Source organism: Mastomys coucha, unplaced genomic scaffold (genome assembly GCF_008632895.1).
Source record: "Mastomys coucha isolate ucsf_1 unplaced genomic scaffold, UCSF_Mcou_1 pScaffold6, whole genome shotgun sequence".
Lineage (NCBI taxonomy): Eukaryota > Metazoa > Chordata > Mammalia > Rodentia > Muridae > Mastomys > Mastomys coucha.
This window is the reverse complement of record NW_022196912.1, coordinates 102,672,537-102,696,147: the sequence shown is the minus strand read 5'-3', so window position 1 is coordinate 102,696,147 and position 23,611 is coordinate 102,672,537. Positions and strand designations below refer to the sequence as shown.

At 47.3% G+C, this 23,611-nt stretch overlaps 1 protein-coding gene across 11 annotated transcripts in view; it reads right to left on the bottom strand.

Moving 5' to 3' along the window:
• Window positions 1-23,611, bottom strand: part of Adck1 (aarF domain containing kinase 1) — a 159,886-nt gene that overhangs the window by 48,243 nt on the left and 88,032 nt on the right. For all 11 annotated transcript variants that reach the window (XM_031357310.1, XM_031357309.1, XM_031357312.1 and 8 more), the window contains one exon: window positions 13,539-13,742. In XM_031357310.1, coding sequence (XP_031213170.1) covers window positions 13,539-13,742 — 204 coding nt within the window. The remainder of the gene's footprint in view (window positions 1-13,538; window positions 13,743-23,611) is intronic.

The window sequence follows — 23,611 nt, the reverse complement described above, 5'->3', positions numbered from 1 at the left end:
AAAAAGAATTTCCTTCTCTTCCCCTTAGCATAAGACCACTTTCCACAGTGCAACCCTTGGGCTATCCACAAAATTCTCTTGAAGGCTTATCCTGAAGTCCCCTTTCAGGAGAGTCCACTAGGATGAACACCCACCACGGAGCAGCCTGCTGGCAGCTATGTTCACTGGCAGAGCCTAAACCCCACCTCCAGCTACCTTTTCTTAAACCATCATCATCAACAAAGTCATTTGTGGCTCATGAAGAGAGAAGACGACATCAGAGACAATCACCAGCACTGACCTAGCTCCCAGCAGCCTGCAGGACCATCTCCCCTTCTAGTTACAGAGGCAAGAGAGGCTATAGGCTCTTTTCTGAGAGGAGATGAGGATGCTGCAGCCCTCCTGACAGTTCTGGGGGCTTGGGGACAGCTGTCAGAATGACCATAACATCTGTCCTCTACCAGCTGGCGACACTCACACTCTGAGATGGAGGGGTTGGCAGGAGGAAGGAACGCCAACCTTGCCCTACTCCACAGAGCCTCCCCATATGGCACTGCACAGGTCCTTTCTATCAGTCTCTCAATGTTGACTCTGCCAAAAACATCTTCGGATCAGCCCCAGGCTTTGCATGCATCCATGCCTGGTTGACAACTCACACTCATCCTCTCTTCTCTCTCTGCTTCTTTCTTCCTCCCCCTACTTCCCTCTTTCCTGCCATGCCCTCTGATTTAATTTTTAGTTATAGCTATAGGCCCAACTAACATCTCAGGTCTCTGACTCTTCAACTGGGAAGTATGAATGTGAGGATATCACTTTGACAAGATCTTAGAATGACTGAGGACACAAATCTGGGTGTGTCTGATTGAGTGTTTGGACTGAGTTAATTGAGGTAAGAAGGTTCACCCTAACTGGGCAGCACCTTTACAAGGGATGAGGTCCTGAGCAGAATAAGAAGGAGAAAGCAAGCTGAGTGCGAACATTTAGCTCACTCGGATTCTTAACTGCAGGTGCAGGGTGACCAGCTGCCTTACACTCCTGCTGCCGTGGCTTCCTGCATGGTTGCCTGCACCCATGAGCTGTGAGCCAAATGAACCCTTCCTTCCTTCCTTAAGCTGCTCCTGTCAGGTACTTTGTCAGACCTAAAAAAAGGTAACAAATACAGAAAAGAATGCTACTGAACCCTGTATGAACCTGATTAAGAGTCCTGATCTGTAATGTTACAAAAGGAAACAACCGGGTGAGCTCACTCTCTTCTAGGGCAAAGCTGAGAAGACGTGGCAGGGGCAGCTAGCTGGTCATGGAGCCAACTGGCTTGCAGAGGGGAGGGGAAAGGAGAGAGAAGAGTTCAGGAAGACTGTGCCAAAGCCCACCTCTGCCCCTCTCCAGGGTTATGCCCTGGAACTTCAGCATGTAAGTTAAGACCCTTGCATTGTAATTGGCTAAGTTAGACAAGGTTATCCTGTAGCAAGGTGGGCCAGCAGTCTAGTGACAAGTGACAAAGAATTAGAGGTGCAGGCTATGCAACTTCCAACCAATGCCAGGGATTGGCAGCAGCTGGCAAAAGCTGGATGAGAAAGGGCAGACCCTCCCCAAATCCTGCAACTGGGAGGAGGTGGCTCGGACCCAGATCCACCTCTAGCCTCTGGAACCGGGAGACAGTGGGTCTAACTTTTCAAGGCCCCTGCCTGAGCAGACGGTTACTGAAGCTCTTGCAAAACAATAGAGATGTTTGTTCTCAGACCAGGCCCTGCAGTGAGAGGAGGAGGCGAAGGCCCCTGATCATCCAGCAAAGGACAGATGCCAACTCCTAAATACAGGATCCTGTGACCTCAAGGGATGGATGTATGAAAATATTTTTTTCTTCAAGGTCCACAAGAGACCACAAGGTCTCAAGGGAAGAGTGGAGGCTTCTTACACTTGGGGTCCAGCCTGACTGCTCAAGACCCGCCCTCCCCCCCCCCATGAAACACTAAACTTCCATTCTAGGTCATTACAGTCCAGGAGGAAGAACACAAGATAAGAGTAGGGACACATGGGTTCGAACTTCCTTTCTACCACCCAGATATCCCACTCCAGGCAAGCTTCCTCACTTAGGATATGCAGGGTTGAAACAGAAGGTTTCTAAACCTTTGTGGTGGTTTGAAAGAAAATGGCCCCCATAGGCTCATAGAGAGCCTATTAGGCGTGGCCTTGTTGGAGGGAGGGTGTCACTGGGAATGAGCTTTGAGGTTTCAGAAGCTCAAGCCAGGCCTAGTGACTCACTGTCTCAGCTACCTCTCCAGTACCATGTCTGCCTGCATGCCACCATGCCTTCTGCTATGATGATAATGGACTAAACCTCTGAACTGTAAGCCAGTCCCCCAATTCAATGTTTTCCTTTATAAGAGTTGGTCATGTTATCTCTTCATAATGATAGAAACCCAAACACAACCTTTTTGACCCATTAGCCAAGGTTCTTATGGGTTGCTTCTGCCTAGCACACTTGCTTACGGACAAGCAGGGTGAAAAGAAAAGAGCTGTTTGCCACAGCCCAGGAAGACCCAGGAACCAGGAGCTTCCTGCACATGCTCTGAGGGCTCGCTACATCAGAAGCACAGCTGACAGTTCCTGGCATTTACTCTACAGCAAGTCCTATGCTCCAGATGGTTACGTCCTTTTTTTTTTTAATTGACAAGTATTAATTGTGCATAGTTATGAGGGTACAGAGATGACATTTTGATACACACATACAACAGGTAATGCTCAAATCGGGACAGTCAGTGTATCCATCATACACAGTGTATCCAGTGTATCCTGGAACAGTCATCCTTTCTCTAGGGTAAGAACACTTGAAATCCTCTCCTCCATTCTGATATATACGGTATGATACTGCGAACAGCAGTCGCTCTCCCAGGGAACAGTAGGGCTTTTCCTCCTATCAAACTGCAACTCCCTACCCGTTCCAGCCAACCTCTCCATATCCTTGCCTCCTTCCTACCCTTCTCAACCCCTGGTGGTGATATTCTGCTGACTACTTTTAGGTGATGAACTTCTCAAGCTTCCACATATGAAGGAAAACACACCAGCATTTGCCCTTCCATGTCCGGCTCATTTCACCTAACAGAAGGATCTCAAAATGATATGTTGCTTCAAATAAAGCTTCATTCTTTTTTTTTCTTACTACATAATCTTCTCTCATGTACATATACAACATTTTCTTTTGGGCATTTAGATAGTATCTACCATATCTCAGCTACCATGAATACTGCATGACAATACAGATGTCTTTTTGCATGATAAATACTTTAGGGATGGACCCAATACTACTGACTACTGAATCCTAAGGTAGTCTGATCCAAGCTTCCTGATGAACCTCCGTATGGTTTCCACAGTAGACCAGAAAGTACAGGAGAGGCAGGGAGTGAGTGAGTGGTGGTGCACACCAATAATCCCTGAATTTGTGAGAACCAGGAAGTCTAGTCTACATAGCTCGTTCCAGGCAAACCAGGGCTACATAGCAATATCCTATCTCAAAAGGGAAAAAAAAGTATGGAAAATTCTCAGTTCCCTATATTTTTGTCTTTTTGCTAAGAGCCATGTAGTAAGTTCTACTATCTTCAAAAACTCAGTCATGCTCTGTGAGTAAGTTTTTGTTTTAATCCCAGGTGTGAGATGTGTGGCTGCTTCACAGCGGGTGACTATGATTTGCCTGGTGCACTAGCAGGGGCGTGATTTTCACCAGCTACATATAGTTTAATTCTGGGGACTCTGGAGAGGGTATAAATGGGAGAGCTCCGAGAGGACCTGTGGAGGCTGCTGCTCCCCTGCTGCACCTGGGTGTTGGTGTTATGGTTTGACAGAAGTTGAAGATATCCTGACCATGAAGACTGAACTTGCCCGAAAGACCCCAATGTCCCTCATCAGCAGGAAGAAGCCTAAAGAGGTCTCTGCCCCCTTTCCCTGATAACCTTCTTCCTTTCTTACATAGTGTGGGGGGGTTGGAAGGGATTAGGATGGAATGAAGGTTGGAAGGGAGGTAGAGGTATAAGAACCAAATTAAATAAACAACCACGCCAACAAAGCATATTTAATTAGTGTGAGATATCTCATTTCCAGGAGGCTGGCTTTGAAGAGGTTGAGGGTTGAGACAGAGTTTTTGCTGTATATCCCAGGCTACTCACTATATGTCTCAGCCAGCACATAGAAGACCAGATGACCAGGCAAAGCACAGGACTTGGATCCAAATCATGTGCTTCATATCCACAAGAGGGTCCAACTTGCAGGAATCCCCTTGTTTCAGCCTTCTGGCTGGGCTTACAGGTGTGCACGTGACTTAAATGTGCCTTTGCCTGATGAGCAACATTGAGTGTTTCCTCAAATACTTATTAGCCACATATATGTCTTCTTTTGAGAACATCTACCTGTTTCTTGTTGCTTTTTGTCTTTGTTGTTTTGAGACAGCATCTCACTGGTCAGCCTAGGACTCACTCTGTAGACCAGGCTAGCCTGAAACTCATAGAGATCCTCCTGCCACTGCCTTCCTAGTACTGGGACTGAGGGACTATGCCATCACACTTAACTCTTGGTAAATCATTTTCTTCTGTTGAAGTGGGTGTGGGAATTTTTTGTTCTGTTTCTGATAAGCCATAGATATCATTCCTTTGCTGAAGACACAGCTTGTAGACACTTTCTCCCCCTCTGCAGGTAGTCCCCTTGATCTGCTGACTGTTCTCTAGGTAAACACTTTCTCACTCTATTGAGTTCTGTTCCTGTCTGTGCTCTGAGGGCTGACCTAAGACATCACTGCCCAGACAAAGGTTCTGAGGCATTTCAATATGGCTTATGTGTTTCAGTCCTTACCACAGCCCTATTAATACAGAGGTTCTTTGATCACCCCTGACTACACACAAGGAAACCAAGGCTAGAAAGATCATACCCAAGATAGCACAGGGTACCTGGAACTCAAGCAAGACTCCAATTCCAAGTCAGACAGAATCTCCACTCACCTAACACTCCTCTGCTAGGTGGTTTTGGATGCAAGCCCAGAATAGTGCCCTGAGGGAACCCTTGACACCATAAGCCAGCACAGAGAAGACCAGATGACCAGGCAAAGCACAGGACTTGGATCCAAATCATGTGCTTCATATCCACAAGAGGGTCCATCTAACTGCCCTGGGGAGCCAGTGAAGGCTTCAAGAAAACAGAAGCAACCCAATTCCAGAATTCCATTGAAGATCATTTATTAAAACCTTAGTAGGTTTACACCAAGTCTAAGTTGGGAACCATAAAAGACTCAGTACTAGAAATCAGTAAATGACAAGTCCTAAAAAGGCTAATCCTTACTGCGGAACCTGAGGAAGCCACAAAAGGAAGCTTCATAGGAAAGCTATACATCAGGACCCCATGTAGAATAGGGACTACCCGCTAGAGGCAGGTGGTGATAGTTAGACATAGTGGTTCAAACAAGCCCGATGAGCAAACATGGCGGGGGGTTGGGGGGAAGGGGAATGAGAATAAGAACAGAATGAAACAGGACAGACAGCTCAGCAGTTAAGGGCACTCACTACTCTTACAGAGGACCCAGGTTCAGTTCCCAAAATGCATATAGCGGCTCTCAACCATCTGTATCCCAGTTCCAGGGGATCTGACTCCTGCTCTGACCACTGTGAGCCCAGGCATATACATGGTACATGAACATGAACATAGATAAAAGACTCATACACATAGAATAAGTAAAATGAAAAGACAGAGGAGCCCTAGAGCAGCCTAGCAGCATAGGCTGTGACGTTGAGAGGTTCCCACAGCTCATGCTCTTCACACTGTGGGGCTTTATTCACAGACACAAGAGCCACCAGAGCCAGGCAGAGTGGTGCACACCTTAAATCCCAGCACTCGGAGACAGAGGAGGTAGATCTCTATAAGTTCGAAGCCAGCCTGGTCTACAGAGTGAAACCTAAAACACCCAGAGCCACATAGTGAGATCCTGTCTCAAGAAAAAAGAAAGGGAAAAAAAAGTTACAGTCATCAGAGGGAAGGTGTCTGGAGCCCAGACTGAGCAGTGGGAAAGGGGGGAACAGGCTGAACCGGGGCAGAGCTAGAAAATGGTTGGTGCAGAGACTCAGCAGAGAGAGGAGCAGATTAAGGAGGACAGGGCTAGGCTGGGGACATCAAAAAAGGACCATCCAGGCTGTATGGCCACTACCTCGCCTGCCTCTCCTCCAGTGACTAATGGCAGGCCATCCATTGTGGCTGACATTAATGCTTCCTGCCATCCGTCTCCTACTCATTAAATTACCATTTTATGGCCAAAATCTTTCTCTCTCATAATTGATAAAAATCTCCTTTTGATGTTTGGCATTATTGGGGGAAAATGTTTTTTATTCTTCATTATGTTTTAATATAAATGTATTTTTTTTTTTTATTGAGATCTGCTGGGAAGGCAGGATGAGGACAAGCCAGGAGGAGGGGAAACTCTCCCTTCTCCCCCCTCCCCCACTTCCTCATACCAGCTTCCTTCTGTTGTTCCATTCCCAGAACACTCACTTGGTGGCCTTCTTAGGGAGACAAGACAGGTGCTAGGACAAACAAAGGTGCCATGCAGGCCAGGAGAAGCAAGTCAAAGGACAGCTGAGCCTGACAGCCTGACACTGAGATCCTATAGATGACTGCAGGCCAGGGAGGCAGGCTGACCTCAGCAGGCCAGGCCAGAGTAAGAGCCCCAGGAAGTAAGGACACCCCACCCCACCCCAAGGAGGGGGGCTGGCACAATACCGGCATAGGAGGAGCTCAATAAATACTGTGCATAACATGAGAACAGGGGGCAATCAGCAAGCACAGCGTTCTAACAGACAACCTGTGCTCACCCACACAGCAAGACCACCTTCCAGAGTCCACAGAAAAAGAAGCAGGGAATAGCCCAAGGCTACAAAACTAGTAAACCAACAGGGAGTTTGGCTCCTGCCCCTCAGTCCAAGACAAACATCAAGTGTTAGGTGAAGTTCCTCTCAAGGGCCACATGGAAGACTCAGGTGGTTTATCTGTGCTCCATCCTGGCTGGGTCACTGTGCCCAGATATTAGAGTGAATGTCACTGTAGATGGATTTTCCCCTTTTCCTTCTGCCTGGTACTGAGCTCAGAGCCAGAGCCTTGAGAAAGCTAGGCAAGCACTCTTCCATGGAGCTACATAGGAGATGCAAAATCTAGCCCTTGGGTTTTAAGACATTGCCTCACCATGTAGACCAGGCTGGCCTCCAACTCTCAATCCTCCTGTGTCCACCTCCACAGTACTGGGACTACAGACCTTCGCATCCAATTTATTAGTAAAGCAGGTTGCCCTCCATATGTGAGTGGGCCTCATGCAATCAGATGCTATCCCTGAAGCAAGAGGGAATTCTGCCAGCAGATGGCCTTCATGTTTGAACTTGAACTACAGGATTGGCTCTTACTAGGATTCTGGCAAGGCCACTCTGCCAGTTTTGGACTTGTCAGCCTCGACAATCATATAATCCAGATTTTTTAAAAAAAAAAATCTATCTTTCTACATATTTATATATATGCATCCACTCAGAGATACATGCAATCAGGTCTCATTAGTTCAGTTTTTCTGGATAACCCAGAATAACATAGGAATGAAACTGCCCCCCCCATGGTGGCCCCCCAGCAGAGAGGTAAGAGCCTAGAGGAAAGGCTGCCTGCAGGGCAGTGTTGTAAGGCTTCTCACCAAGATTTCCCTGCGTCAGCAGCAGTTCTGTGCCCGCTGCCCAGGCTATCCCTTCTCCTACTGTTCCTTCCTGCCTGGCTTTGTTCTGGCTGGTCTTTGCACCCACAGCGTTGTCTCTCTGGCCAGGGCCACCATGTTGAATAAGCAGCCCACATCTTTGGAGCAGGAGTTTCCTATCTTTTCTGAACTTTTGATTCAACCCAGAACAAAACATGACCAATCATCGTCTACATGCTCCTGTGGGCTCATACAAAAATGAGTGTATGCACCTGGTACACAACGGCACCCCCACATCTTTTCTGAATCTCCACAGAAACTCCAGCCTCGTGCTCCACAAAGAACACTAAGTCCCTGCAATATACAGCACTCATGAAAACACATTGCATCCATCCCTAGCAACTGTTAACAACAAAATAAAACCAATTCTATATCCCTGCACCCCTGGTAGGGGAGGTCAATGGCAAAAGACTGACATAAACATGTTTCAGAGGTCACAAACTACTCAAGGGCTTCCCTTAACAAAGGCTACAGTGTCCAGACTAAACTATAGCCAGTGATGCCATCCTCTTTGACCTCTCCTAAAATTTTAGAGATGAAACCTGACACAACTATATTCCATGACAATAAGGAGCCTCTGTCCATGGTTTCTCTTTTGCTTGCTCTGTTTTCTTTTCCTTTATTTCTTTTTTTTTAAGACTTATTTATTTATTGTTATATGTAAGTACACTGTAGCTGTCTTTAGATGCACCAGAAGAGGTTATCAGATCTCATTACAGATGGTTGTGAGCCACTATGTGGTTGCTGGGATTTGAACTCAGGACCTTCGGTAAAGCAGTCAGTGCTCTTACCTGTTGAGCCATCTCACCAGCCCCTCTTTTCCTTTATTTGAGCATAATCTTACTCACATATCCCAGGCTGGCCTCAAACTCATGATCCCCGGCCTCTCGAGAACTACAATTATGGATGTCCACATCGTGTCTACATGCTTAGATCATTTGTTGAAATATGCTATATCCTGATTCACTTGTGTCTGTGGAGAGACACACCTTTGCAGGTGTGTGTCTGCAATTAAAGATGGCAGTGCTGGCGTAGGTGACAATCATTACGATTACTTCCTGAGTGTCAATATCCCTGAGCTCTGCTCACTTTACTTACCCACTTATAAAAGATAACTACATCTGCTAGACATGACGGTGCACGCCTTTATTCCCAGCACTCAGAAAGGAGAGGTAGGCAGATCTCTGTGAGTTCGAGGCCAGTCTGGCCTATAGAGTGAGTTCCAGGGCAGCCAGTGCTACATAGAGAAACCCTATCTTGAGAAATAAACAAACAAAAAGGTGACCACATCTCTGCATCGCTGAGACAATCAGGCTCTGTCTCTCATGCCTTCCCTTCTCCCCTATCTCTATGTCAGTCTCTTCAGCTTCCCTTACCCAGTCTCCTCTCCAGTTCACATTCCCCCTCAGGCTCACATTCTGAAAAGAACACTGCAGGCCTTTCAGAACATGGCCTTAGCTCCTGAACACTAGAGTCTAGTCAACAAAGCTCAGTCACCTCCTATCTTCTGCAACTCCTACCACTACACTTTGCTGAGCCCCCGTCACCCCCCAGTGTGCCCTTCCTCCCATCCATAACTTCTCTGATCCCGCTTATCTTTGAATAACCTGGGTCACATGCCACATGCTTCAGAAAGTCTCTGTTTGCTTGAGTGAGATCCACTTCTCTCGGGCAAACCCCTCAGACCCTCGTGTAACCAGGCATTACCTGGATCAACCTATCTCACACACCATGGGGTCTGGAATGAGGTCAAACCATAGTTGGCCACATTGGGTCTAAAACCTGCTCCTGTTCCCACATATTCCAGCTGGTTCTATAAGCAAGAAGAAGAAGGAAGAGGAGGGCTGAGCCTCCAAACCACAAGTTGTTAGAACTGGAGGACGGGTTCACGACTCATCAGAGGACTCGGTCATGAGACCAAAAAGACTGAGGGCGGGTGGGGTACGGGCAGAATGATCAGGAAGCAAAGGGAGATGCGAAGAGGCCAACAAATCCCTTCAAGAGTCCCTGTGATGGTCAGTCTTAGCAATCGATGTAACAGTTATCAGAACTGTCACAGAAATTATCCTGCTCCGAGCGTCTATAAAGAATTCTCTACACCGGGTCAACTGAGGTAAGAAGACACATCTTAAAAGCGTGTGGCAGGCTAGGATCCCATACTGAGTAAAAGGAGACAGAGCTAATCAGTGGTGTTCATTGTCCTCTGCTTCCTGGTGACAGGTGCATTGTGACAGCTTCGGACATGCCACCACACTTTACTTCAGGATAACAGACAAGAGCCAAATAAACCCCTCCTTCCTTAAGTTACCTCTTATCACATATTTACCACGTCAATAAGAGGGGTAACTATTACAGTTCTCAGTGGCCTAACTCCTCACAGGTAGATGTCATGACTCCAAAGTCTTAGCCCTTTAAAACACAGACCTTTTAGGGGACAATTACTCAGATGTCAGCAGCAGTTAACTGCCTGCCTCGTGACTCAGGCCTCTACCTGCCCCATTCGTGGTGACTATCAGTCTGGTCGCCTTGGACCATGCCCAACACTAAGAAGAGCCTGAATCTCGTCCTTCAAGGCACCCCTGTGAGGAAAGGGCCAGAGTTCCAACACATAGCCCTGATTTGTAAACATAGGTGCCATCTGCTGGCCAAAGGCGGTACTGCACTTGGACCTGTGGCTCTAGGAATAGGCAGGAAAACAAGCTGAGATACTCAACTCGGTCCAAACCAAGGTCACTTCTGAGCCAGCAGATAATGTCCCTGTCTTTTTAGGGCCCAGCTCTTGGGCCTCCTCCTATTATTTTCTGCTGCCCTTCACTTAGCCAAGTGGCCCTCAGAACTCTTCGGAGCCAGTCCCTACGTAAAAATGAAGACTTTCAAAAAAAATAAAAAATAAATAATAAAAACGAAGACTTTCGGTGACCTTTTTCTCTATACCGTGGTACCACCTGATGTTCAGGGGCAGAAACTCACCTGGAATCAAGTGTTATCACAGGGCAAAGAATCCAGGAACAATGTTGTCTCTGTCTTATATCCCATCCCTATAGTGGGGACACCCTCTCAGGCCAGCCCCAGTAAATCTGGAAAAGGAAAAGGTGTGAATACACAATGGACTCTCAGGGACTCTGTGGATGGGAAGGGTCCTAAAGAAACATGTGAACTAAGCCGTCAGGACCAAAGCAGCATGTTAAGCTACAGCTCCTGCCTACCCCTGCCTGTAGTCTGAGAAGTAGGCACATGCACACAGTCTTTGAACTTGGGATGACCTTAAAACCTAGCCAAGGACAGGAGAGCTAAGAAAATGGCGAATGCTGAATGTTCAGCTTCTTCCAGCTCCATCCTGGACACCAGGGATGGAGCCCGCTGCTGCGGGAGGCCCTACAGCCAGAGGGAGCAGGAATTTGTATGGTTCATCAACATTGTCCTTAAAGAGAGTTCTTCCCAAGCTGTTCACAGGAGGGGCTGGAGGAGGGGAGGTGCTGAGTGAGTGACTTCCTCCGCCCTCACACCCCCACACTCACCTACCCTGCCTCCCACACAGCCCCTTTCCCCTCCCCTCCACCCACAGATGACAAAGTGTGTCTCCAGAGAGCAAACGCTGCTTTCCTGAGGGTGGTGTCGGGGGAAGACTCTGACTGGGTACCTATGGAGCCTGTGGTAAGAAACCGAGGTTTCTAAGCTCCCCAGGAGTGAGGGACAGCCCCTCAGAACTAGAACCTGGACAAAAGAGGCACTATCTCAGGAGGACTACAGACAAACTGGGGCAGTGGCCACACAGCCACTGGGCTTAGGCCTACTCAGCTGGAGGAGGCAGGAGAAGACACCATAGACCTGTAGGGGACATCTTCCAACCCCAAACACCCTGTATCCAGCTGGGGGTGGGGGGCACCATGACTGAGCCATGACACTCTGACTTTTCGTCTCCCTCTGCCCTGGCCTGATCTAGAAGGAGCTGCTCTTGCCCCACTCCTTACTCCGAAGCTTCTAAGGGTTAATCTTCTCCCCCCACCACCTCACATCCACCCCTGCTGAGTTGCCACATGCCAGCAAAGATGTGCTCAGCACTGTTATTACAGTGACTTATTTCGTTTTAGCTTGGGAAGGGGGGTGACTCCCACACTGCTGGAAGTCAGAGGCCAACAGTCTCAGCAAGAAACCAAGGCATGCTGGCTAGCACCAAGGCCAGCGCCGGTCCTGCTGCTCCTGGTTCCACTATCCAAGCCCTGCTCCTCCTAGCCTCCAGCTTTCTCCCTGACTCCAGCCCTAAGTCAATCCTACTCCTCCTAGCCTCCAGCTTTCTCCCTGACTCCAGCCCTAAGTCAATCTGCCTTTCACTCTTTCTCTTTCTGGATGAAATGTTCCTTAGAGGAAGGCAGTTGGAGGCATCTGTCTCTGATCAGGGGCCCACATGGTCGGATCACGAGCCTCTCTGTAGGCCAAGCCATTGCTAATACACAAGATCTCTTTAGCTGGGTGCCGGATGCTTACTACCAGCTAAAAAAACAATAACATAACCTAGGAAAGGCCATTTGCCCATTAAACAAACACTGATTCCTAGTATACAACTTACTATGCTGGTCTATGGGTCCAGAGGAAATGGACTGTTATGGTCTTCATCCCTAAAGGTTTTCTGATTTTCAATAAAATGGCCTGATGCCAAATCAAGCTACAATGCAACATTTGTGTGGGCCTGATTCAGATGGTCCAAGGAGATCAAGGACTTCCCAGGAACAGCTGCAGTGTATATGGGATAACAGCACCAAGCTCTCTGCCTGGCATCTGCTAGATGGATGGACAGATGGACAACTGGCCTGGAATCACTTGGCAGACAGGGACTATAGTAAAAGCATTCCAGATAGAACAGGCACCAAGACCACAGGATCTGTCAGCTAAGGGTGCACAGTGAGAGCGGATGGGCAGAGCACGGGACACCGGCCTCTGTTTGCTCTCCATTCTCCTCTATAATCTTCATGCCACATAAGGTGGTCACTGTGGTCTCCCTCATTTTACAGAAAGGGTGAGGTGACGAGATCACATAACTTGTGCTAGGTCCAAGGCTGTGCCTCCAGAGCCCTAACTCTGGCCACCAGGGTCCTTCCATGCTGGAGCAGTCATAAAACAGGTGGGTGATGGAGACCAGGTAGAACATGCAGGTATGCATCGAAAGATTTATTAAGGGTTTTATTCTCTTTGCCTGTGTGTGTGTGTGTGTGTGTGTGTGTGTGTGTGTGTGTGTGTGTGTGTGTGTTGCCAGAGGCAACCAACAAAAGAATAGGGCACCTTGCACCTTGGGTGACAGATGAGAGTAAACTTGCCATCCCTGGGAGATCACGCAGGCTGTGTAAGTATCTCCCAGAGCCTTCCAGAGATGCCAATGCAGTGCACTGGATGGTGTGCTGATGCCATCCTAGCACAGCATGCTGATGCCATCCAAGCAGAGTGTGCTGCCCTCCATCCCCCAGCTGCAAAACTGAGTCCGTAATAGTTCTCACCTCACACTTACTGTGAGGACCAACTGTGACAGTGTAGCACACGACAGTTATCAGCGTGTGGTAAACCCCCAGGGGCTGACAGACAGAATTAGATGGAAATGGCTGGATCCTCTTAGGTTACCAGCCAACACTGCTGAATACAGACGTCTCACAGTTCAGCTAGTATTTTTTAGTGATGGTCTCTGAGGCTCCTTCTAGCTTCTGGTTCTGCATCAGTGATGGATCCTAGGCCAGGCAGCAAGAACTCTGCTGGAGCCTTCTGTAAAGGCTCACTTTTCAATCTGGCCCCTCCCTGCTCCAGAAAAACAAGGTACCTCCTTGCCCAGGTCCTCTCGGATGACCTGGCGGACCTCTTGCATGCTGCTCTGTGGGGCCTGGCTGTGCAACACCTTCAGCGTGCTGGTGTATTCTTCTGGCAGCAGGTAGTCTAGCGCCCCCAGGTGCTGGCCCACCTTGATGAAAGTGCCCCGGTTGGCACAGCAGAGCTCACAGAGACGCCTGGCAGAGCGGAGATGCACCTGCAGGAGACAGGCAAGCAAGAGGAGTGAGTGCAGCGTGTTCCCTGGACAGCATTCCATTCCCCTGCCTCTCTGCTCAAACACCTTTGGTTCCTCCCCAGTGCCCAGGGTAGCAAGTACACACCACACACACATATACACAACCCACATATACACACACATACACAAACACACAACACACACATACACATACATACATACCACACACATACATACACACAAATACACACACATAATCATACACACACATGTACATATATACACACATACACACACACCACACACATGTACACACACACCCTCTTTTTTCATCTTTTACTTTAATGTTCTCCTTGTCCTCAGTGCAGTCAATTCTAACCTTACTCTGAGCCCAGCCTCTGCACACAGCCTGGAGCTTCCAGTCGCCTCCCATTCCATCAAAGCTTAACGGCTTGGAGCTTCACTCCCCACAAAGGAATATTCACAGCTATTAACCAAGACTAATATACTGACTCATTCAAGGGTATACTAAGCTATCACTTTTGCCACCTACTCCTCAACCATCTAACACTTTAAGTTTGTTTGCCACTCTACTACTTACAGGATGACAACAGTAATAACAGTAAATAATAATAATAGCTATTCATATATATATCATATTTTTTAATCCTCAAAGTAGTGCAGGGAGGCAGAGTTGATACCTTCAAAGATAAGAAACTCAGTTGTTCAAAGAGTACACATGGAGGGACTCATGGCTCCAGCCGCATATGTAGCAGAGGATGGCCTTGTGGGACATTAGTGAGAAGAGAGGCCCTTGATCTCGTGAAGGCTTGATGCCCCAGTGTAGGAGAATGCCAGGACAGGGAAGTGGGAATGAGTGGGTTAGAGAGCAGGGAGAGGGGGCATGGGATAGAGGAATTTTCGGAGGGGATAAAATTTGCAATGTAAATAAAGAAAACATCTAATAAAAAAAAAAAAAAGAAACTCAGTTGTCTTATTTAGAAAATAGAAACGAATCCCTGATCGAAGGCTGCAAAACACTGAATCTAGGGCTTTATTCTCTCATATGGAGCAGACTGCTAAGCGGGTTGTCAATGATGGGACCCTTCGTATACACCCTGATGTGACTCTGACCTAATAGAGCTGAGTGGTGTCCCCACATGCAACCAAGCTGGTCCTCCTGAGTCCTCAGCCCAGCCCAGCTAAGGGACTTGAGATGAGGTAGGCCCTGCCTTGTCAGATGGACAGCTTCTAAGGAAAGAAGCCCCTTACATATAATTTAGGAAACAATGAGTCCCAGTGTGCTGTGGAGACCTGCTACCTGCTTCTACCCACGAACTAACGAAAGAGTTTGAACACTGAGGTGAACTTACACTCTCCAATGATAAGAAGAATAATGATAGAATTGGCAATAAAGCCATGTAAAGAGCTAACCAGGGTGGAAGAAATGTCTTCCCGTGCAATTAGTTGCCAGGGGAGCCACAGCAAACTGTTGCTTTAGATCAACAGTTCTCAACCTGTGGGTCATGAAAGTTCTCACAGGGGTCACCTACGACCACCAGCGCAGATAGTTACATCATCATTTGTATCGGTAGCAAAATTACTGTTATAAAGCAGCAACAAAAATAATCTTACAGTTGTAGGTCACCACAACATGAGGAACTGTATTAAAGGGTCACAGCACTAGGAAGATTGAGAACCACTGCCTTAGTTAATAACTAAGACGAGAACACTGGGGGTCTGGAGAGACAGCTCAGCAGTTAAGAACACTGGCTGCTCTTGTGGGGCACTTGATTTGGTTCCCAGCACAGACGTGGCAGCTCACAACCATCTGTGGCTCCAGTTCCAGGGGATCTAGTGCCTTCTTCTGACCTCTGTGGACACCTGGCATGCACTTGGTGCACATCCACACATGCAGCCAAATACTGAGACACATAAAGTAAATAAAAATGTTTTAAAAAATAAAAATAAATAAATAAATAACTCTGCAGTCCTACACACCCATGTCCCAGCTCTAGGCTGTCCTCAGGCCCACAGAGGCCCGGCCATTTCTAACCTTGTACAGTTCTGATGCCCATCAGAACCCACTCCAGGGGAAACCCATGCTCCTACAGCTCCACCCTCAGTGGAGTCCTCCAGCCTTGATCCAGACAGGGTCTGAGAGACACCAACAGTAGTTATTTCCTCTAGCAGGAAACAGTGAGAAAGAAATTAATCCTAAGTTGGAGAGTGACCCCAGACGCCTCAGAGTTCAGAGGCAGGGAAATTGCCTTAAGAAGTGGAAAGCAGGAACTGGGAGTGCAGTTCAGCGGTAGAACACTTATCTACCATCCATAAGGGTTGCTTCAACCCCAGATGACAAAGAAGGGAAAGCAGGGCAAAGCCGGCCAGTGGCAGACAACCGAAGGACATATGGAACTGGGTAAAGCAGGGACCATAGCTGGCCAAGGCTAAGCTGTAGTCCTGAGATGGTGTGGTCAGTATAAGATTAAAACTATTATGGACAAACATCTCAGCTTGTGTGAGCACCTGTGAAGGGCAGTGGCCAACATCAGGGGTCCTCCTCAATCACTCTCCACTTTAACTTTTGAGGCAGGCTTTATTCTGAAGCTAGACCATCCAGCCTGGCTGGCCAGTGAGCTCCAGCGACCCATTCACCTGTCTCCAGACTCCCCCAATGCTGTACTTACAGATGCACACCACCACACTCAACCTTTATGTAGGTGACAGGAATCCAAACTCAGGTACCCATGCACACACAGCAGGCACTCTACCAATTCGGTCATTTTCCCTGCCCCTAAAGGTAAAAAGCCTTAGAAAACCAAAACCCCATAAGCAGGACCCTTTCCACTGCCTCTCTGCTATGGACTCACTGCTTCTTTGATCCCAAGGCTAGGTATCAGGTTTGGGCAGCACGGGGATTCTATGAGGACCAAAAGATGCCAGTGTCACTCTTAGTAGTTCTAGTATTCAGCAGAGACGAGCAGCCAGCAGGGGCAGGCCCCACTCCAGGGAGCTCAAAGATTAGCAGTGGCCCATACTCTAACCCCTGTAGTCCCCTTCTGGGAAGCATAATGTGTTGAGCACCCAAAAGGCTGTTCCTACAGGTTAGCTTATGGTCACACCTATCAAGTCCTTCCACCAGCCAGCAGGCAGCCCAAGTTAGAAAGAACTTAGCTGAGTCATCAGACCCAGCTTTGTTCTCTGCCCTTCATCTCCAGGAGAGGTTGCTGTGTGTATTTATTGTTACACCATCAGAATCTCATTGGATCTCTTTTAAGGGTTAGTCATCTTCTACTACTTAATAATTCTTCACATTCAATTTCCCCTGTTCAAATTACTTATGTAATTAGAAGCTGGGTGATACACAGTGCTAAGCCCTGAAATTAAATTTGCAATGATTAAGATGAAAATTGAGGGATTTTTCAGATCAAGAGAAAAACTTAAGCCACAGTGTGTGTGTGTGTGTGTGTGTGTGTGTGTGTGTGTGTGTGTGCATGGCACTACGGATGTGCATCCTGAAAGTTGAAACATGTGCTGCTGTGCATGCATGTATATTGTGGGGTGCCCTGTGTGCATGTGGGCCTGTGTGTGTCTGTGTGGGTGTGTGCATGATGTGTGTCTATGTGTCTGTGCAAGTGTCTGGGTGGGCATGTGTCTGTCTGTATGTGTGTGCGCACGTGTGTGTGACCTGTCCGTTGTATTTTTTAACATCTACATATCTCAGTTGCTGCAAGTCCTTTGAAAGCATTGGCCTCATCCTGTGCAGCCCTTCCAAAGGGAAGTGGAGTTCGCTGTCCCTCATCTGTGACTTGAAACAGTGACAAATGACTATCTCTTGACACAAAGGGATGGTCACCTTGAAACAGTGTCTGAGCGACACAGAGATCCTGGGTTCACTCAAGTCCCAGGAGGCCAGACAACCCTGGCTCACCTGTTAACTGAGACATCAATCAGCTCTTGGGTACAGAAGCTGTGTATCTACAGTATGTTCTGTGTACCTCAGGGTAAGCCATTCAGCACCAAAAATGTAGACTGGTGACAAAGATATTTCATATACCCACAAACCCAGGATCCATGAAACTGAGTCAGTACCTACTGCATATGGCACCCTTATTTCCACTGAAGAAGCTCTGAGGTCACCTTCATCCAGCTTCTAACACACACACACACACACACACTCACACACACATGCCCAGAGAGAGAGAGGGAGAGAGAAAGAGAGGGAGAGAGAGAGAAAGACAGAGAGACAGGGGAGGAGCATTGCCACTTACTAAAAATGTAAAATATTCTGTTAAGTGAAAATGCAAATGTCAGCTAACAGAGTGACACTCAGACCTCAGGGTCCCTGCTCTGGTCCAGCTCCCATGGGTCCACTGTCCTTTTGGATCAGAAGTCAAGCTCATTCTAACATTCAGGAAAGTTACTGACTTAAACAAAGCTTCTGGCTTTCACCCACTCCACTTGGCACCACACCGTGACGAGCCTACCGGCAGCTCAGAAGCCATGGAGGAATGAGCGATCCTGTCTTCCTGGAATCATCTTCCAGGTGTATGTGTACACTTGATGGACAGAGCTTCCAGGATCTCCAGACCTCTTCATCCTCTTGACTCTGGTCCTTAAGCACACATCCCTGAGCACACACCCTCAGAAGTACAGGAAGGATGGGCTGATACACAAGAGCCAGCTGACAACATGCTGCCCAGTGACCTTCCTGGGACACAGATGTGCTCTGGTCTAGTGCCTACACAGTGGGCTAATGTGCACCTGAAGTGTGGCTAGTGTGGCCGAGAAACTGCCTGCTAAGTCACTTAAGATGAATGATTACATGGATCGAGAGGTTGCCGAAGTGGATGACTAAGGCCATCAGCCAGCAGCAGCTATAATAAATGCAAAAGCATTTGTCCAGTGCCCTAGTGTAAGTACACACCTATCCCACAGTAAACACTCAAATACTGGATTTTTAATCTGCATATTACTTCTAGAAACAGGATTTCTCCCTCCCAACACTATTCTTTTTCTCTGTATCTCTCCCTGTGCGCCATCTGTCTCTGTCTTTCTGCCCACCTCTAGTCTCTGTCTGTCACAGTCTCTCTGTATGTCTGCCTACCCCCACCCACCCATGTGTGTGATGTATTTCAGTGGACAACCCCAGCTGCCACTCCCCTTTGGTGTAAGATGGAGTCTCCTAATAGACTGGAACTTCACCAAGCTGACTAAGCTGGATGGCCGGTGAGCCCCAGAGACGGATCTACCCATCTCCATGGCTCATCTCACCCTCACTGGGATTACAAGCACACATCACCATGCTCACCTTTTTACGTGGGTTCTGAGGATCAAATTCAGATCCTCACACTAGCAAGGCAAGCACCTCACCATCTGAGCCATCTCCTAGCCCCAGCACAGAGGTCTTTCATATGTCCATAAAGATTAAACAACTCGGAGTTCAGTGACAATCTCAAAGCCTACAGCCAGCAGCCGACTGGTCCATACCTTCATCCTCCAGATACCCAGCCCTGTACCCTCTGCACCATGTGCAAGAAAATGAGCTCTGGTGGGGTTTTGTAAGTCCTGGGATTACAGTGTAGACATCACCACAACATCAGCCGAGCAGTGGACATTAAGTCCATACAGCCAAAACTGTCAAGAGCTGGCAGGTAAGGTAGCTGCCCAGTCACTCCACATGATAGGTACTGGATGGCCACCAGCTTAGGAAGTGGGGTGGCCCTGACAGCTGGATACATTTTAGAAGGATACAAAAGACATACTCACATACATACATACTCATTGCTCGTCAATGGCATGACACTAGAGTTGGGAAGCCTTGGGCCCTAATCCTATTTTGCCACCTAACTGTCATCAAATCTTGATAAGCTGATAAACCCAGAACCTTGGTCTCTTCCTGAGCAGAGTGGGACAATAATTATGCTCACCACTGTGGCTAAATACAGTAAGACCTAAAGTCAAGCCTAGCCCCCGGGCCAGCATATATCCAGTGCTCAAAAATTAGCAGAAAGACACAGAAGGGAGACAAATCAATCTTCTCAGGGAATGAAATGTCTAAAACTTAATAACACAGAGAGTTCCCCAAAGATGAAATACAAACGGCTGAAAGCATTTTTAAAATGTTAAACATCCTTAGCCACCAGGGAACTGAAAATTAAAACTACTTTGAGATTTCATTTTACCCCAGTCAGTATGGCTAAGATCCAAAATATAGCCAACCAGTGGAGATACATGCTTTAATCCCAGCACTCAGGAGGCAGATGCAGGAGAATCTCTGTGAGTTTGAGGTCAGCCTGATCTAGAGTGAGTTCCAGGACAGCCAGGGCTACACAGAGAAAGCTTGTCTGGAAAAAGCCAATGCATACATTCGTACGTACGTACGTACATACGTACATGCATGCATGCATACATACATACATACATACATACATACATACATACATACACATCTATCTCTATCCCCTCCCTTCAGTCTAATAAGCTTGGGTCCTATAACCTCATAGAAACAAAAGCTAATTTTAGACTGCCACAGCATCACTATATAAAAAATGCAAATAGCGCCGGGCAGTGGTGGCACATGCCTTTAATCCCAGCACTTGGGAGGCAGAGGCAGGCGGATTTCTGAGTTCGAGGCCAGCCTGATCTACAGAATGAGTTCCAGGACAGCCAGGGCTACACAGAGAAATCCTGTCTCGAAAAACAAAACAAAAAACAAAAAACAAAAAACAAAAAACAAAAAATGCAAACAGCACGTGCTGCGCACACCTTCTAATACCACAACTCGTAGGCTGAGGCAGGAGGCTCATGAGCTTAAACCTATCTGGGCTAACTAGAGGATTCTAGGCTCCCTCACAAAAAAGTAAGGTGGGGCAGGGAGGGAGGGAAAGAAGGAATGAATACATAGAAAACACATAGAACTAGAGTATTATTCTAAACATAACTTCAGGGTCCCCTCAGCGATCTCCCAATTTCTGTGACGACCTTTAACATCTGGTACCCATTTGCTCACTGGACACCAGCTGTGCCCTTACCTAGCTTCACTGATCAGCTGAACGTACGGGCGCATTGCCTCCTTACCGAGACCCCTCACCAGCCTCCCATCCCCACTGAAGTATCACAGAGCAGCTGGCATGGTGCCCCTGCCAGGCTCCTTCTTCCTTTTCACTCCTGGCTCAATAGCATGCCTTATGATTACCTCATTACCAATAACCTTGCTGTGATGGGTTTTAATCTCCCTTATATTAATTAAAAGCATTGTTCTTAGAGCTTGGCTTGTGGTTTGAGAGTGGGGGACAATGAATGACTAATAAGATAAATTCTGTGCTGATTAATTACTGATTTGAGCCAATGGAGCAAAGGCCCAAGAAGGACTGTTCTCCTTTCCTGCCTGAATCCCTGGGAGCAGAGGCTCTACCTTCCTGAACTTGGCAAAAAGGAGCAGTCAGACTGAATCCACTCAGGCCCCATCAGTACTAAGCACGGTTTGGGGGTGTCATGAGACAGAGGAGCAGATACACAAGTGCCCCACAAACAATGGGAAGAAGTAGGAGAGAGTGAAAGACAAGGCCATAGACTCCAAACAGAGCCGACTGAGTCTTGAATCTGACTGGGCATATTATAGGCATGTTGAGCAATGTCATAATAAACTCATTTATAACACTGTACAGTTAACATATGCCAAAGAGGATGAAGATGACGATGACGACGACAACACTGAACTGCAGTGCCACCACCATGGGCAAGTCATAGAACCTCTCTCAAGTTGGTCTTCAATCTATCCATAAACAATATCTACCTTGTGAGGTTGCTGCGAAGTGAGGTCACATATAAGAATTTCTACACTTGTTCTAAGAGACCCAGAGAAGTGTTTTAATCAAGTATAGTAAGATGCAGAAACACAGACGCACTTATCATGAAAGAAGTTTAAGAATTTTTAGTCACAATCCCTGGAAGTCATGGCATGACATGTAGGGCTACGTGGAAAACTACCAGGGTGAGTAGAAAGTATGGACAAAAGCCTTTGTTGTGGGTTCTATAGGAAAGACAAGGTGAGGCAGGACAGTTCGGCTGGCTGAGTCACTACTGTAGGCTTTAGGGAACAGGAGCTATACCTAGTTGTCTGGGGCCTGGTCCTGGACACTTAGAGCAAAGGGAATGAGGCCTTGACTGTCTTATGAATGGAGGTGGCTGGGGAATAAGGGTTCTGCATCAGTTGGTTTGCATAAGGAAGCCATATTGCCAGGAGAAATACCAGCTCTCTCAGAATCAGATACTGAGCAGAAAAGCCCTTCTAGTGCCCACAAGGACATCCAAAGCTCCAATGATAATAGAAAGTTAAACACTAGCTAATATGAGTCTCTTGCTTGCTCCCTCAGCAGTCTCCCCCAGTTCCACACACTGAGAGCGCACAAACCAGCATCGCCTACCCAGACTTGCTCCCCTCCCTGCCTTGAGCGGGCCAGATCCAGTGGCCTCTCTGACATCACACTAGTGTCCAATCAATAGTGTCCAGTGAAACATATACCCAAGGCCATAAAATGTCACCCCCGCACCTCAGCCTTCTAAACTTGGAGGTCTCCCAGGCCATAAGCCTTAATGTCCTAGAAAAGGGGCTTCTGTTACCTTCACATTCACATTTGAAATACAGAAGAGTGGTTTTCCAACCCTAGGTATCCAGCAATGAAGGTAGAAGGAAGGAAGATGAACCCTACGGTGGCCCCAGTTTACAGCAGAGTCTCTGTGAAAAGCACCTTTGAGTTGACAGATGGAGTTAAGTCCAGAAAGAGTTCATAGGGGAAGAAAGAGACGTAAAGACCAATAATACTAAAGGAAAGCTGGCGATCTATGCAGGGCCCGTCTCCTGGTGTTCAGCTTAAGGCTCATCAGCCTACACACATGCAAAACCTGCCGGAGTCCAGACAAACTCCAAAAGACTGGAGTTAGGTACCAGAACTCACATGGAGCCTATTCGTACCTTCCAGACTGGAAAAGCCTCATAATTCATACCCAGAAAGTTCTAGCCTCAGTAGCCAGAGATATCCTAAGTACTATCTCATTCCAGCTAACAAATATTAAAACAAGACCTTAAAAAAAAATCCAGCTATCCCCCTAAAACCTAACAAGGCTTTAGATCAAAATTTAAGAACATTCATTATAAAAATATATAATACCCCAAAAGATAAAACACAATATCTAACAACTATTGGAAAATGAACAGATATGCAGATGACAGAGAGAGCATGGCATACTATGGCCTAAGAGGAGAGACAGATATCAAACAAAATCAAATAAGATCTGAAACTGTTAGTAAAGAACAGCATTAAAGCCAAGCCTGATGATGCAACTCTGCATTCCCAGCACTGGGAGGCAAAGGATCCCAAGCTCAAAGACTGTCTAGACTAGAAAGGAGTCTACGCCACGCAGGACTATGAGTCGGATGGCCTGGGTGCATAATGCCATTGTATTTCTAAAGAAACAGAAAGTGAAAAGATAGTCTCCAGACCAACAAGTGCATGTTCCCACCTCCTTCTCTAAGTGCCTTGGCAACGGTGTTTTATCACAGCAAAAGAAAAGCAATTACAAAGAGTCTCACCATGTAACTCTGGCAGGCATGGAACATACCATGTAGACCAGGCTGACCTCCGACTCACCGAGACCTGCCTGCCTCCTTCTCCCGAGCACTGGGATTAAGGATGTGCACCACCACATATATCTGGCTTTCTTCAAACATGGCTTCTGGGGACTGAACTCAGACCCTCAGACTTGCACGGCAATGAGCCATCTCCTGGACCACACCTATACCTTAATAGGGAACGGAGTTTTAGGCTGAAGGAATTAGTCTCTAGTGGTGGAGTTAACACTGCCAACAATAATTTAGGGAGGTA